A 16,439-nucleotide genomic window follows, 5' to 3' on the forward strand; every position below is an offset into this window, starting at 1 on the left:
GAAAAGCATGTTTGTAAGGCAGATAATGAAAATTCCAGGGAGGAGGCAAGGTGGGAGCTAATAGTAATTTATGTGATGCATATGTTTAAATATGTGTTAGTGTTTACATGTGTTTTTGTACAGGTATGATCAAATACTAATCTGTTTTCCAAAACAAAATGAATGTGATCGTTTAATAGTAACTTCAGTAGGTTCCACTTAAACTTTGTAAAATAACAGTATCTTCTAAAAATCTAGCATTAAACACTGGTATAGCTGCAATCGAGTAATCTTGAATAAAGCAGTACAAATAGGTGCTTTAAAAAAGGAAGCAGAAGTGATTTTGTGAATATTCAACTTCTGACAATATGTTTACTGTGTAAGTGTGCTAATGGTTTGCCCCCTTGAGAAAGGTTTTTAGAAGATCAGTAAGGCATTGCTTGTATTAGAATAGGATATTATCAATTTTCTCTCACCTTTTTTTTTAGGTCATGGAAAATGGAAGATTTGCAAAATACAAATATTTTACCCATGTCATGATCAATAAGACAGACATGTTAATGATAACCAAAAGGTAACTTTCTTTCTCTAATATAATTTGATAAGGGGTTAACTGATAGCCACTCATGAAGTGAAGCAGTTTTTATTCACCTGATTCATACTAATTATGGTTCTCTTGCTCTACAAGCCTCATGCCTAAAACTTTGTACGCATACAGATAAGTGCATAACCATGCACAAACATAATTTTAAATGTTTCAGTATTTGTTTCAACCAACTAAATGGATAGAGAAATTCCTCTAAAACTATCCTCTCAAGGGTAGACAATACCATTCCTTCCCCCTCTCCGAAAAAGTATGCAATTTCAGGTTACCCCAGAAGTCAGTAGTCTTCTGGTGGTATCTAATCATTAGAATATATAGAGATTCACTCACATAAGTAGATATTCCCCTGGAGACATTAGTTTTTTGGGGGATACTCCCAACTACAGCCAAATCTTCAAATAAACCTGTAGACAGTAGAGGGATACATGTAAAAATATACAGTGGCATAGCCTCGGAGGGGCAAGTGTTTGCAGGAGGTGTTATTATGAAACCGTGGAAAAGAATAAGCAAGTGAAGTAGTAGGGTGGATTTCTAGATGATGGAGAGTGAAACTGTGGCTGAGGAGGAGAGATTATGGCTAAATAGAAAGGAGTGGCTAATTAAGCTGTGTGGTTTTGTTCACTGCCAAGAAGGTAAACTTACATAAGCATCTTCTTGGTTCAAGTTGACTATTGAACTTAGCAATCATTTTTAATGTTTTTAATCCTAATAATTTCTGAGCCCCAAATTTATAGCACTATCTTAATTTTCTTGTTTAAAAAGTAACAAAATATAGAAAACTCACACAGTATTAGAAGGTATAGATTTGAAAGCCAGTATTCATTCCATCTCAGTTACCAGTCTCTCTTCCCCTTCCTAGAGGCAACTACTTTTGTATCTTTGAAATATTCTATGCCTATACAAGCAAACATGCTATCAAAGCATTACATCTACCTATAAAGGCATACACATACATATTTTAATGTAAATAGGAATCTATTTTAACACCATCCTGTACCTTAATTTTTTACTTAAGATCTATGTCTTTTTTTTTTTTTTTTTTTTTTTGGCTGCATTGGGTTTTCGTTGCTGCACACAGGCTTTCTCTAGTTGCGGTGAGCGGGGGCTACTCTTCGATGCGGTGCGCAGGCTTCTCATTGTGTTGGCTTCTCTTTGTTGCAGAGCACGGGCTCTAGGCACGTGGGCTTCAGTAGTTGTGGCGTGCGGGCTCAGTAGTTGTAGCTCACAGGCTCTAGAGCGCAGGCTCAGTAGTTGTGGCTCGCGGGCTTAGTTGCTCCGTGGCATGTGGGATCTTCCCGGACCAGGGCTTGAACCCGTGTCCCCTGCATTGGCAGGCGGATTCTTAACCACTGCACCACTAGGGAAGTCCCAAGATCTGTGTCTTAAAGAGTATTCCATGTCAGCATATGGAGATCTTTCTTAATTTGTAAATGACTGCCTGGTATTCATTCAGAAGTATGTGCTATAATGCACATCTAAGTTGTTTCTGAACTTTTATACTTACGGACAATGCTTCAACAGTCATTTTTCTTCATAGCAGCATTCACTCATGTTTTATTAACCCTTCTCCCCATTGACTGAGGGAAGGGTGACTCATCAGAGTTAAACAAGAGTCAGTTGCAAAGTTTATTATTTCCAGATCTTGCATCTTTTTTTTTCTCTTGGCTGCGATGGTTCTTCGTTGCTGTGCATGGGCTTTCTCTAGTTGTGGCAGGTGGGGGCTACTCTTCCTTGTGGTGCGCGGGCTTCTCATTGCGGTGGCTTCTCTTGTTGTGGAGCATGGGCTCTAGGCACGTGGGCTTCAGTAGTTGTGGCTTGCAGGCTGTAGAGCACAGGCTCAGTAGTTGTGGTGTATGGACTTAGTTGCTCCATGGCATGTGGGATCTTCCTGGACCAGGGATCGAACCCATATCCCCTGCATTGGCAGGCAGATTCTTAACCACTGTACCACCAGGGAAGTCCATTGCAACATTTTAGAAATTACTTTCTTCTCAACATAGTAGGCCTCTTTAAATGAGGTCACATAAACCTTGACAGAGTAAGTGTAGTAAGCTAGTTGTAGTTGATTGAAAGATGATATTTATACTTAGGAGGTGCTTTCTTTCCATATTTTGCACTTGAAGATAAAGAATCTTTTAATCAGGAGAGGGAGTACTAGGTGCCTGAAATAAGATTAGCCTATCTTTGATTTATCACATGGTTGAAGATGTACTGGAAGACCAGTAGGTTTGTTCCAGCAGCCCGTATAATCCAAGATTGGTGAAAGAGGGGATCAGAGGCAGAAGACTGAGATGAAAGGGATACATGTTAATTAGCTTTCTCCTTTTCCATTCTAGCTAGGTGCCAGCTGTTTCTTTAATTTAGGCCCTTAACTTAAAGTATATGTCACTTAAAGAAACTGCTGGTTGTACCTACAATTGATGTTTCAACCAGAAAGAAGATATGGGGAAGAAAGACCTTTGAAGGAAGAATTAAATAGAATTATTATAGACAGAATGAATTTTCATCTCTTGATTTCCTTCCTCAAAATGGGGGGAAAACAAGAATTAATTTTAAAAGCCTCTTTCTGATACAGGTTGGTAAATATATTACATGGAGCCTTAGTATTAAAAGCATTTTGTTCTAAAGCATTAATTACATGAAGGTTCTCCAAAATATTGCTTGGTAGCTGGTTCTCTAAATTTTTCCTATTTCTTAAAAATGTTCCTTATACATTTTACTTTATAAGTACTTTATGTTTTCTAATATAAGTATGTTGTGCTATACATTTCCCACTAAACGTGGCTACATAAATTTTGTTATGTTTTCATTCTCATTCGGTTCAAACTATTTTCTAATTTCCTTTGAGATTCTTTGACCCATGGATTTTTTTTAGAAGTATGCTTTTAACTAAGCATTTGGAAGTATTCTTGTTATCTTTCTGTTACTTGTTTTCTAGTTTAATTTCATTATGATCTGAAAATATACTTTACATGATTTCAGTTCTCTTAAATTCATTAACGTTTTTTATGACCCAGAATATAGTCTCTCCTGGTGAATGTTCTATGTGCCCTTGCAAAGAATGTGTATCCTGCTATTATTATTATTATATTATTGGATATAAGTGCTTCTGTTTTTAAAGTGGTTTCTTTCTTTCTTTTTCTGAGTGGTGTGTTGTTTGTAACAAAAGGAACGTTTGGACAGCTTACATGTGAGTGGCAGTATAGTTTTGATGAGTTTACCAAAGAGCCATTCATTGTTCATGAGAGACGGTTGCGCATTGAAGCAAAGGTATGTTGAATAGATTTTTTTGAAAACTTGGAACTGAAAACAACACATTAAAATAGTCTTTACTTTTGTAATGTTTCTCCCTCTTTTTTACATGTTGCTTGGTCTTTGTATGGTTTTTCTTTACACCTGCTGTCTTACTCAAGCTTAAAGAAAAGAAAGCTAGGCCAAGAAAAAATGTGCTACTTTATGTGCTCTTACCTGGACCACAACGTTACTGGGCCCTCATTTTATACTCAGTAACAGAACCGCAGCTTTCCCACTGCTATCCAAGGCACTAACATGAGATATTTGTACACTTCAGAATCCCTAGTACTTGCCTACAGAATTTTTTTCCCTGAAAATCTCGCTGATGGACACTTGAAAAGTTCTTGCTCTAACAGCCCATTATTGATAGTTCTTTCTCTTTTTATAGATATTATCTTCCTAATTCAGTTATAATCTTCTTGAATGCGGAGACCATTTCTCACTCTGATTTCTAGCAGCTAGAACAGTACTTGGTATTTGGATGTTGATATAAAATACAGCAAATTGCTAGTCATTTGGTAAATCATCAGAGTCTCTATATCCATTGTAAGTTGTAATGATTGCACTAGGTACTGTAGGTGACACAGAGAAATATAAGATAATGTATTTGGCCTCACGGTATTTGACCAGACACCTATGTGAAAAGGGCCGCTTTGGCACTGGCTATATTAATCAGAAATATGTGACTCAGCCCAGGTTAGTTTTGTTCACTGTTATTTTTGTTTGGTTTGATTTTGAGGGATTTAATTGGCTCATATAACTGAAAAATCCAAGTCTATATCTTGTAGCTTAATTATGCTCAAGTGATGTCATTAGTATTTATCCTCACACCCTTCCTCTCCTCCTTCATTCTGTCCATCTTTGCTGCCCTCATCTCTAGGTTCTACTTTCTTCAGTGTTGGCTTCATTCTCAACAGGCTATCCTTTGGTGACACTATGGCCAGCAGAAGTTCCAGGCTCATATCCTACTAGCTCAGCAGAATGAAAGCTTCTCACTGGGTCTCACTGGGCCACCTTTGGTCACTTCCTTGTTCCTGAACCAGTCACTTTAGTCAGGAGCTGGAATGGGCCAGTTGGCCAGGTGAGGGTCACAGGATCATTTTGGTGCTACCAAGAAGGAAGGGTCAGCTCTATATGAAGTTTTGGGAGTGAAAGAGGGTGAAAAATAGTTTCCCAAAGAAGATTCAAGAAATTGTTACTGGAAGAAGGGGCATTGGATGCAGACAGGCAGAAACAACAGGTTTCTTCTAGACTAGCCTATAGAACAGAACTGTCCCTAGGCCTTGTGCTTAACTAGTGAAGACCATTTATCCAATCTTACCATTCATTCCAAAGACATAGGGCAGCTCTTAAGTAGACTGGATGTTAGTTTTTTTTTTTTTTTTTTTAACAGAAATCTTTTTTTTTTTTTTAATTAATTAATTTATTTTTGCTGCGTTGGCTCTTCGTTTCTGTGCGAGGGCTTTCTCCAGTTGTGGCAAGTGGGGGCCACTCTTCATCGCGGTGCGCGGGCCTCTCACTATCGCGACCTCTCCCGTTGCGGAGTACAGGCTCCAGACGCGCAGGCTCAGTAGCTGTGGCTCACGGGCCTAGCTGTTCCGCTGCATGTGGGATCTTCCCAGACCAGGGCTCGAACCCATGTCCCCTGCATTAGCAGGCAGATTCTCAACCACTGCGCCACCAGGGAAGCCCCTGGATGTTAGTTTTTGAGGATCTTAGACCAATTTACCCATTGAGAATTTCTCTGATTCACTCAGAAAATGAAGAACCCTGTGGCCATATATGAAATTGTGGATAGTAGTAGCTATTAGGCTCTGCTATAGCCCATATTGCATTCCCTGGCTTTTTTATCTCCAAGGATAAACTTCTTCTTACCTCCTTGATTTCTTCCCCTTTCACCTTTCCCTTGCAACCTTATATCAGCAATCATACTTTTTTTTTAAATAAAAGAATCTGATTTCTTCTGGAGTCTGTATATACATGGTTAGTTGAATTACTTATAGAAATTGTTAGACTAGTAAAATATTGCTTCTTCTATGTCCTTACCCATGGTTAATAGAAGTAATCACCACACTCCTCCTCGATAATCCTGTTCTTTCTATTTGTCCCTCTAATGCTTAACATCCACCATTAGGTAGTTCTCCTCCCACAAACACAACAGAATACCAAAGGAGTTTAAAAAGTGGAGGACAATCGTATAGAATCTAAGACCACCCTGATTTCTTTGATTCTGAAGCTACATTCTTACTGCATTCTTATTGGTTTAAAATGTCAGAAGTTACATATATAAATACATACATACACATACATACCTATACAACACATGTGTATATGTATGCACACATACATGTGTACATTATTTTGGAGCTGAATTTATCATGAGGCCATAGCCAGATATCAAGAACTATCTGAGACATTATTTGGAGAGGGAAAACAGTGGTACTGCTTTTAAGATTGATCTCCTTCCCATCCTCTGCGTCAACCCTTGATGGCTTTAGCAACTGAAATCTCACCTAAAACTTTTTATCTTAGGTTTAGTGATAATGAATGGCTTAGAATTTAGTCTTTTTTTTCCATTTGTGTTTGATTCTTCTTGATTTCTCATTCTTGGCCTTTTTTTTGGTGGCATTTCTTTATGGTATTTCTACAACTAGATTCCGATGTTAATGAAGCTACTTATTCTATTTATAGGAGCGGGTGAAGTCTGTATTCCATGCCAAAGAGTTTGGAAAAATAATTAACTTCAAGACTCCAGAGGATGCAAGGGTAAATATAGTAAATCTTTTGCTTAAACAGATAGCAGCTTCTCATTTCAAAGCCATGTAAGTTGCATTATTCTTTAAGGCAGATAAGTTGTTTGTTTTTTAATTTTATGTTTGCATTTTGACAGTTTTAATATATGTAACTAGATAATATTTTCCCCAAATTATTTTTTCATTAGATTGAATTCAACACACCTACTTGTCTTTGAAATCAAATTGTTTTCTTATTTTAAATCCTAGCTGTAATACTTTGCCAAAAAAAGCCAACAAATGAAAGAAATTAATGCACTCTAATGCTATTCTACCAGCTCCAGCAGGAAAAGTATAGCCCCACATTATTTATTTCTCTACTGTATAGCTACAGTGATTTTTTTTCTTTAATTACTGTAGCCTGGCACAAGGGAAAAAGAGCCACGCCTGTGGTCAGAAAATCTGGGTTTAAATACTGGTTCTGTTCCTTCTTGACTGTAGGACCTTGGGGAAGCCAGTTAACCTCAGCTTCCTCAAAATGTGAATTATGTGAACTGAAAAGCACGATACATACTTTAGGGATTATGGCAATTATAAGGATGTGCACTGTCAAGAAAAGGAAGACTATGAATTGATTATCTACCTCGTTGGTCACAGCTAAGACACTATTCCTGACACTGAAGTATATTCACTGTGTCGTGAAACTTACAATAAGAACACATGGGTTCTTTACTGAATCCCTGGGCCTCCCAACCTCTCTGTGTTGGTCCTGGCTGGTTATGATTATTTACCAGTTCACTTCTCACATCTGGAGCTCAAACCAGAAACCTCTCCCACCCATATACATGTACCTTGGACCATTTAGCATGTGCTGTGCAATTTCTATCTAGACATTGGGATATAAGGTAACACTGACATATGAACAGTAGAAAACTGAAAGGAGGCCAAGTTACAAAGAAAGAGGGATAAAGTTACTACACCCTCAATATGCATGTTGCCTGGAACAGGGAGACAGTAGAGCATGATGACAGCATGACTTTCAGGCCATCTTCTTTGTGCTGCTGAAGGACATTACCTTCAGTTTCTCTGTAATAAGTTTTCCATTTAATCTCTGTTACTGTGTTATTTTATCCCAGAAGGTTTCTTTTTAATCCTCCTGCTCTGTCAGAAACATCCAGAAAAGGCTAATGAGTCCATTTCTCTTTCTCTACTTATCTTAGAGCTATTTTCACTAGGTTCTTCTTAAGTAAAAAAGCACAAATATCTTTGCTTAAGCTTTTCATAATGGGATAACACCAGTATCACCTCCATGGCTTTTATTTGTCATGCAGGTCTAACGATAATAGACATTATTGACAGAAAGGTTTACACTTCATTTGCATTTTAATTTTGTGATTTCAGATCCTTTCAAATTAGAAAAATGTATCATAAAAGCACCTAATATGCTCAAGAATGTTGCTATGCTACTACCCACTGTAGAATTATATGTAATTATTCCTACTGAATCAGTAGAATCCAATATATGGAATCGTGAAGGTTTGTGATACAGAATTGGCATAGGTTGAAAGGAATTCTACATAGGTGATTTTCACACTATGCCAGAGTTATTCAATCCAGCTGTCAAATTACCCTTCTCTCTCAGGATGCTTCATTTTACTTTGCTTATTCTGAAGATGAACATCTACTTCCAAAGACCTTAGAAAAACATTATTACTACTGTTAAATCAAACCCAGTACCATTGTCCCTGAGTCATCTGGGCCATTTAAATCAGTGAATGATCTCTCTTGCATTAAGAATTTAATTATTGGCTATAGCAGTATACTCCTAACTAAACTGGAAAGACAACTTCTAGATTTTCATTCATTATATTTTGTCATTGCAAGTTCATTGAAGTTAAGTAAATGTTGCTTCATTTCCCCACAACAGTGGATCCTCAGAAAGCTAGAAGAAGCAAGAGAACCTTCCCCGAGCCTCTGACAGAGACTGCTGCCTGAAGATACACAGCAATAAATCATTACAATTTCTACCTTGTACCTTCTAAAACCTGTTTGGGAAGTACAGTATAGAAGTAATTTCAAGTACTGTTTAAAAAAAATCAGAATCAAGTAAAACAGTTATGTGATTAAACTATTTCAACTCTTTGGGGATCCATTTGGTTTTCTAACTTGAATCATGCATCTGGTTACAATTCTAATTACTTTATAAAGGAAATATTTCTTTTATGAATCTTAAATATTTGCTCCAGGTGATTTTCTGTAATGGTGGAGAAATTGCGCATATTTAGCCTAAATTTAATGGAGCTAAATGTAGTGTTCCTAGTTCACATTTCACAGTTCTATCATGCTTGCTTCAAGGTCCCTGAATGAGTGATGGATAAATGATCATATCAAACATTGCCTTAGTGGTATCAAGATAACCTTGGTGGTAGTTTCTTTAGAAACATGAAGTTCTTTTTACAGATAAATATTTTGGTATGATTTTCCTTATTTTTTTTAAATAGAGGGTAGGTTTGAATTACTATTTGAAGTACATAGCATGACTATAAAAAACAATCTCTTTTATTTTATATAATACAGATTGACTAATACCCCTTCAAGCCTCATCCTAAGGAAGGCTTGAAGAAATGAGTGTGCTACCCAAAAAGGGAAGGCCCCTCTCAGAACTTTCAAGCCTTAGAAATACTTCCTCAAGCCAACTCCTTGAGATCTACTTGGTTTACCAAGGTCATGTTTAATAGATTGCTGACCTTAAAATTCCTGAGGCCTTAACAATACCAACTTCCTATTCACTGGTAGTATGAAATAAACAAAAGTCCCACCATCTTAATACGAGTTATGCTTCAGAACAGACAGCCCCTCTCTATACGCATGTCGGGTAAGTGTATGTACCCTAAAGTCTAACCCAGTAACCTGTCCTGTTGGCAATAGATTGAGAATTTCTGGTTTGCTTTCTCTACAATTATTCAAGTGAGAATCACTCTTTTTTAAGTGTATACTCTTCAGAACAAAAATCATGGGCTGCACATTAGTGAAGATGTCATGAGGGGTTTTTTCCTTGATTTTTGTCCAAGATCCTTATACCTTGATATTAATGGACTTTTTCAAGTGAAAGGGGATGAATATATGATTGTGAACCATGAAGAGAATGATGCAGTGTCTTATTTAGTTATTGAATAATACAAAGTATTTGATGCATGTTGAACATACTGCCAAATTACCATAATCTGTTTTTAGAATTGGAGACTATATAAGTCAATGGTTGTGAAATTCTCCTCAGATTCCTTGCTTTGTTGTAAAAGCTAAAATAAACAGCATGCCAGACTGTAATTGTATTTCTTCCTGACGAAATCTTGCTACTAAATATTATTGATTTTCCTCTGATTACAAATCTCATTGTTTATTAATAATAGTTTCCTTCAGAATTTTTTTCTTTGCTGAACATAAATTTAATCACGAGATGACAAATTTCAAATCTCATCATAGTGCATGCTCCCATGATGACCTTTGTTCAAAGTAACATGCACTTTTTCTCTGTTGCTGAGCTCTGCCAATTTTGCATATGTTAGAATTAAACCTAAGAGTAGAGGTAGTCAGAAAGCTTTTATCAGATTGTCCTCATCTGAAATGTTGTTTTACTGGAGTTCTAGTCAGTGCCATTAGCCAAGTACCTCATTACCTACTCCAGTTTCATGATTTTATTCTCAGAAAAATACAGACCCATAACTATTTGGGTATCCCATAGTAAAAGGGAAAAGTCTAGAAGAGTAAGGATAGAAATTCTTCTGGTATCCTCTGGAGGCCAGGCAAAGTGGGTCTTGTAACTACTATACATGCAAACCAGTGTGCCTATCCTTCCTGTTCCCTTACCAGTGAGAACCTAGAAATATCTTTCCTTATTCTTTCTCTACCCATCAGTCATCTACCCACTAACACCTCCCATTAATTCTTGTTTCTAGAATGGAAAGACCCACGATTTCAAGAGCAGTAGTTTATCAATTGTCTTAGAAGATTTTCTTCATCTAAACAAAGAACATAAGTAGATCACTAGATGTGTCAGTCTTTTTAGCATAACATTTTACAATTTACAATTATGTGTTTGATTCTGTAGTCTTTTTCTTGAATATTATAGAGTCCATAATCTTACGGTATTTAAAAATAATCTACCCTGAATTATATTTAACTGTGTTTAGTGGCTCTCTGCTTGAGAATTGCAAACTTGTCTTCGTTTTTTGGTAATTGCTATGGAAGATGTCCTGAGTATCCTGTCCTTTATCTCTTTGTATTGATATTATGTGTTAGCTATAGCCCTGTACCCTTCATGTATCCTGATCTGTGATTATTGTATGAAGCTGAAGGCAGAGTGTCTGTTCCCTGCCAACTCTCCTCCAGAAAACTATGATCCCTAGACATGGCAACTTTTTTTTTTAAGAATCAATTTTATTTATTTATTTATTTTTGGCTGTGTTGGGTCTTCGTTGCTGTGCACGGGCTTTTTCTAGTTGCGGCGAGCGGGGGCTACTCTTGGTTGCAGTGTGCGGGCTTCTCATTGTGGTGGCTTCTCTTGTTGTGGAGCACGGGCTCTAGGCGCATGGGCTTCAGTAGTTGTGGCACACAGGTTCAGTAGTTGTGGCTCACAGGCTCTGGAGCGCAGGCTCAGTAGTTGTGGCGCATGGGCTTAGTTGCTCTGTGGCATGTAGGATCTTCCCAGACCAGGGATTGAACCCATGTCCCCTGCACTGGCAGGCGGATTCTTAACCACTGCTCCACCAGGGAATTCCCTAGACATAGCAACTTTGATTTCTGATACAATAAGAAGCTTGTGATTTCTTCACATTTACAAAATACTCTCTGAACCAAAGAGCATGTGCACTTCTGCAGTGGCTTCCCTATTACAGTATGTATGTTGGCTGCTGCTTCCCTGGTGTTAGCAAGACCTTGGAATTTTTCCCAGGCTCAGTTTAGTACAGCTGAGTTATTTTCTGGTTCCTAAATAATCATGACTAGCTGTAGGCAGTCCTTCCCTGTCCCTCTCTCCTCCAGAATCCTAATCCATCCCCAAATTATCCTGAGGCCTCCAAATAAGAAAATCTTAAACTTATTTATCATTTCTGTAAAATTATCTCTCTCATTTTTTCCAATGGTAGTAGCAGTAATATAATACTATCCCAGTGAATATATATGCACCTAGCTCATCTCTTAGAAATAGCCTGCAAAGTAGTATCCTATTCCTGTCTGGTAAAAAATAAAGACACTACTCAGTGCCAAATTTTATGAACCTTATTCAGTCATTAGTTACCAGTTTTAGTTGGTACTTCAGGCCAAGCCGAAGCCCCAGTATTAAAAAGGTTGGGACAAGGTACTGAGTTAGTTTGCCTGTAGGAACTGAAACTGTGCACCGCATACACTGAAGGGAGAAGTAGCTGTTTGGAAATGGGTGTTTTCATGCCCCAGCCAACACAAGTCAGAGAAATCTGTTTGGGTTCCAGGGCCATTGCTTTTACCTTTTCTCAAGATCAGCTAAAATCCTCAAGGACAGTGTTTTTCAAACTGTAGTTCTTAACCCATTAGTGAGCCATAAAGTCAGTTCAAGATCACCATATTTTAAAAATAGAATAGAAAAGAAAAGAAGAGAGTTTTGCATGTAACAAGGTTAAAATATTGTTTCCTGAAATATCATTTCAGTTAAGTAATCTATACTGTGTGTACTGGGTCACAATATAAAACATACTTTCTTATTGGGAATTGCAATTTGGGGGGGCGAGGAGAAAACCCTTGGAAGCCAGTGCTGTAGGAGGCGTTCACCATCCAGTGACTGTTGAAACAATCTGGGTTGTGCCAAGCCTTACCTTACTTTAGATAAGAAGCAACAGATCCACGACTCAGGGAGTCTTTAAGTTGTGAGCACTGCCTTTTTCTTTTGAGTGAGAAGACAGGATAGCTCTTGTTTCAGAAATGTTTCCCTTTCCTGGTGTGTATCAGATACCCTTAGATACCTGTGTAATATGTTCCACTAAATATCGGTGGTCTAGAAAAAGCATAGACACATTAGATCCACAAACAGCAAGCACCCAAAAAAGGTCATAGTATATCCTTTAACTACATGTATTTCAATCTCTCGCACACTAAGTATTCTACTGAGGTGGGCACAGAAGTTCTCCTTTTAAGTACATTGAGTGTGCTCCATCTGCCTTCTGTCTGATTCACCATACAGGTGGCAAAGGCAAATGGGGAGCTTATTCATAGGTCACAATCTTTTAGGGCCAAAATACTTATTCTGTGGAGGGTGCTAAATAAATGCCAGTGCTGTTTAGCTGAAAATAATTGGATTTCCTATTTCTGTAGGATTCAAGTAGAAAACACACATAACCTGATTCTTTTTGCAAGATTCAATACAAAATTTATTCACTCTGGTTTTCTTTGGTGCTACCCAGTATCACTGATAGCTCCTTTGCATACTCTAAACGAGGACCATCCACCCTCCTGCCCAATCCTTTGAAATATACTTTTGAAATTATACCTTACTGCTAATGCTATACCTAATCAAGCTAGCACTGATCAGTTAAAATTTTTAGGATTCTTATCATCTATATTTTTGATCATTGCCCAAAACAGCTATCAGTGCAGACCTTTCCTCATGCTTCTTTTCTTTCTACCACAGTTGGTGTAAAGCAGTACTTGTTTCAGGGCTATCCTAAAAGGCCAGCCCAAGGACTGAGAATATGCTGTATCCTACTCTTTTACAAACCTTCTTCATGTTTCTTTAATTGAAACCTTTTTTACTTTATTTCCTCTTTTGTAAGGTAAATTGTTCAATGTCATTTTTTTAAAGTTTTGCTTTACAATTACAGATAAGTTCTTTTCTAAAAGCATTATGGCATTTCCAAAAAACTGATAATTCTGGTTACCCAATGAGCCATGTAAGAGATGAAACTTCAAATTTTATAGGTTGATATGAGTATATTTTTTAAGTTTTTATTACTTTATACAAATCTAAAGTTATTTGTATTGTAGTTTAGCACCTGCTGTGATATCTGTCAGCCTGAAAATCCCTGTCTGTCACTGAATACCATTCACATTCCTTTAGTATTGCTCTGATACCTTTAATAATGGGTTCCTTCTAATGAAGTCCTTGTAATAAGAAACCCTGTAAGAGTAATATAATAAAAAGTCTAATAATCAGAAGTGTACTTAAAATAGATCGTGTTGGAAACCCCCAACATTTCTTCTAATGCCATCATACCACCAGCGTTCTATTGGCTACCCAGAAGTTTCCACTTTGGGAGCTGAAAAATATTCAAGTAACAATGTAGACTACATTGAAATGTTCTCAATGTCAATAATTTTATACCCACACTCACAGACTATTAGAAATTGTATGTGGGACTTATTGCAAGGTCAGGTTGTTGTAGACCTTTTAAAACGATCATCTCCATATGTGAATATGTGTATTACATATAAAATTGAATTTTCAGGGAATGTACACTTTAAAAATATTTCCTTACTAATTTTTGTATTGACCAAATAGTCTTTGCTCCTTTGGAATGCTTATTCTTTAGCAAAAATATGGTTGTTGATGATGACAGTTCTTTAAATGTCTGTTTCTGCATCAGTGCAATATTTCCTTCACTTTTGTGTTCCTTATACTTATGTCTGACCCAGTTGCCTGTTATACAGTCTCTGCCTTGATTTTGTGTGTTCTGGTAAAATAATTAATTTATAAACACAAATGTTTTCAGTGAAGTTCTTCCTCTTGAAATTGAACTTAGTCTTTTTTTCCACTGAAAATTGGTTGGCTATGCTCGCCAATGACTTTTTTCTAAATAATAATAATTTCTTGCTATTGGTAGAATTGGATTGCTTGGTCACTGACTGCCCAGTTTAACTATGTGTACCTCTTTCAAATAAACTGCGTCAAATAAAGACTTCTGACCTTCAGTCTGCCTGTCTTTAGTTACTGGATAGAACTAGAAACATTACCAATAAGTCTTCCCTTGCCTATCTAAACTCTGCCCTCTGTGGGTTCTAAATAAATGTATATAACTAACAGATTGCCCAAGGTCCTAATTTTGCAGTCAAAGCTGACAGCACTCCAGCCTAGCGTGATCAGTGCTGACTAAGAGGTTGAGTGGGAATATCTAGTAAATTCTTAAGCACCAAGACTGTGCCTTCCAACATCAGAAAACTTCAAATAGCTCATTTCCAAGGTAAGTAATGAGTATATTTTGAAAGAAGGGCTAGGAGAGAATTTTCTACTTGCAGAATTAATATTAGCAGACATAAGTAATATCTCTCTTCTAATATGGAGAGTTCAGCCTTTCCATGACTTAAGAAAATATTATATTACTACCTTTTGTTAATTTATTCAACAGCCCTCTGCAATTAGAAGTGATTCAAAGCCATTTTCTTATATGCTTTGTCAGCCAAAGATAAAAATAATAACTCAGGGCCTCCCTGGTGGCGCAGTGGTTGAGAGTCCGCCTGCCGATGCAGGGGATACGGGTTCGTGCCCCGGTCTGGGAGGATCCCATATGCCGCGGAGCGGCTGGGCCCGTGAGCCATGGCCGCTGGGCCTGCGCGTCCGGAGCCTGTGCTCCGCAACGGGAGAGGCCACAGGAGTGAGAGGCCCGCATACCGCAAAAAGAAAAAAAAAAAAAAAAAATAATAATAATAATAATAACTCAGTGCTAGAAAGTGCTTAAAAACAAAATTCCTCATTGTTTAATTCCTCTGGTTACTGAGTCTCTTGAGCCCTTTTCACTTAATTGGATGATCTGAAGCATTTCCTTACCTTTAGAGCATGGTGTCCACCCCCCACCCCGGCTCGTTTTGCTTTTTGTTTGTTACATTTCTAGATATCTTTGAGAGCTACTTCTCCATTCTTTGGTGTTTGTTTATTTTTTGTTTTGGTTTTTTCAGTCTATTGATTGATCTTTATTTTTTTTTATTAGAATAGTTGATTTACAATATTATATGAGCCTCAGGTATACAACATAGTAATTCAATTATTTTTATTTTTATTTTATATTGAAGTATAGTTGATTTACAATGTTGTGTTTCAGGTATACAGCTAAGGGATTCAGTTATACACATATCCATTCTTTCTCAGATTCTTTTCCCATATAGGTTATTACAGAATATTGAGTAGAGTTCTGTGTGCTATACAGTTGATCCTTGTTGGTTATCTATTTTATATATAGTAGGGTGTATATGTCAATACCAAACTCCTAATTTATCCCTCCCTCCCACTTTACCCTTTGGTAACTAACCATAGGTTTGTTTTTGAAGACTGTGAGTCTGTTTCTGTTTTGTAAATAAATTCATTCGTATCTTTTTTTTTTTTTTAGATCCCACATACAAGTAATATCAACTGATATTTGTCTTTCTCCGTCTGACTTACTTCACTTAGTATAATGATCTTTAGGTCCATCTATGTTGCTGCAAATGGCATTGCTTCATTCTTTTTTTATGGTGAGTAATATTCCATTGCATATATGTACCATATCTTCTTTATCCATTCCTCTGTCAGTGGAAATTTAGGTTGATTCCATGTCTTGGCTATTGTAAATAGTGCTGCTATGAACATTGGGGTGCATGTATCTTTTCAAATATATGGATATATGCCCAGGAGTAGGATTGCTGGATCCTATGGTAGTTCTATTTTTAGATTTTTAAGGAACCTCCATACGGTTCTCCATAGTGGTTGTACCAGTTTTACAGTCCCACCAACAATGTAGGAAGTTCGCTTTTCTCCACACCCTCTCCGGCATTTGTTGTTCGGAGACTTTTTTTTTTTAATAAATTTATTTATTTTATTTATCTGTTTTTGACTG

General features: G+C 37.2%; 1 protein-coding gene across 2 annotated transcripts in view; it reads left to right on the top strand.

Annotated features, from left to right (window-relative positions):
• Positions 1–11,062, top strand: part of VPS13A (vacuolar protein sorting 13 homolog A) — a 252,868-nt gene extending 241,806 nt beyond the window's left edge. For both annotated transcript variants that reach the window (XM_081236830.1, XM_081236828.1), the window contains 4 exons: positions 468–553; positions 3,730–3,853; positions 6,569–6,643; positions 8,537–11,062. In XM_081236830.1, the coding sequence (XP_081092956.1) occupies positions 468–553; positions 3,730–3,853; positions 6,569–6,643; positions 8,537–8,587 (336 nt within the window). In that variant the 3' untranslated portion in view covers positions 8,588–11,062. The remainder of the gene's footprint in view (positions 1–467; positions 554–3,729; positions 3,854–6,568; positions 6,644–8,536) is intronic.
• The last annotated feature ends 5,377 nt before the right edge of the window (positions 11,063–16,439 follow it).

This window comes from Mesoplodon bidens, assembly GCF_964165515.1.
Source record: "Mesoplodon bidens genome assembly, chromosome: 6".
Lineage (NCBI taxonomy): Eukaryota > Metazoa > Chordata > Mammalia > Artiodactyla > Ziphiidae > Mesoplodon > Mesoplodon bidens.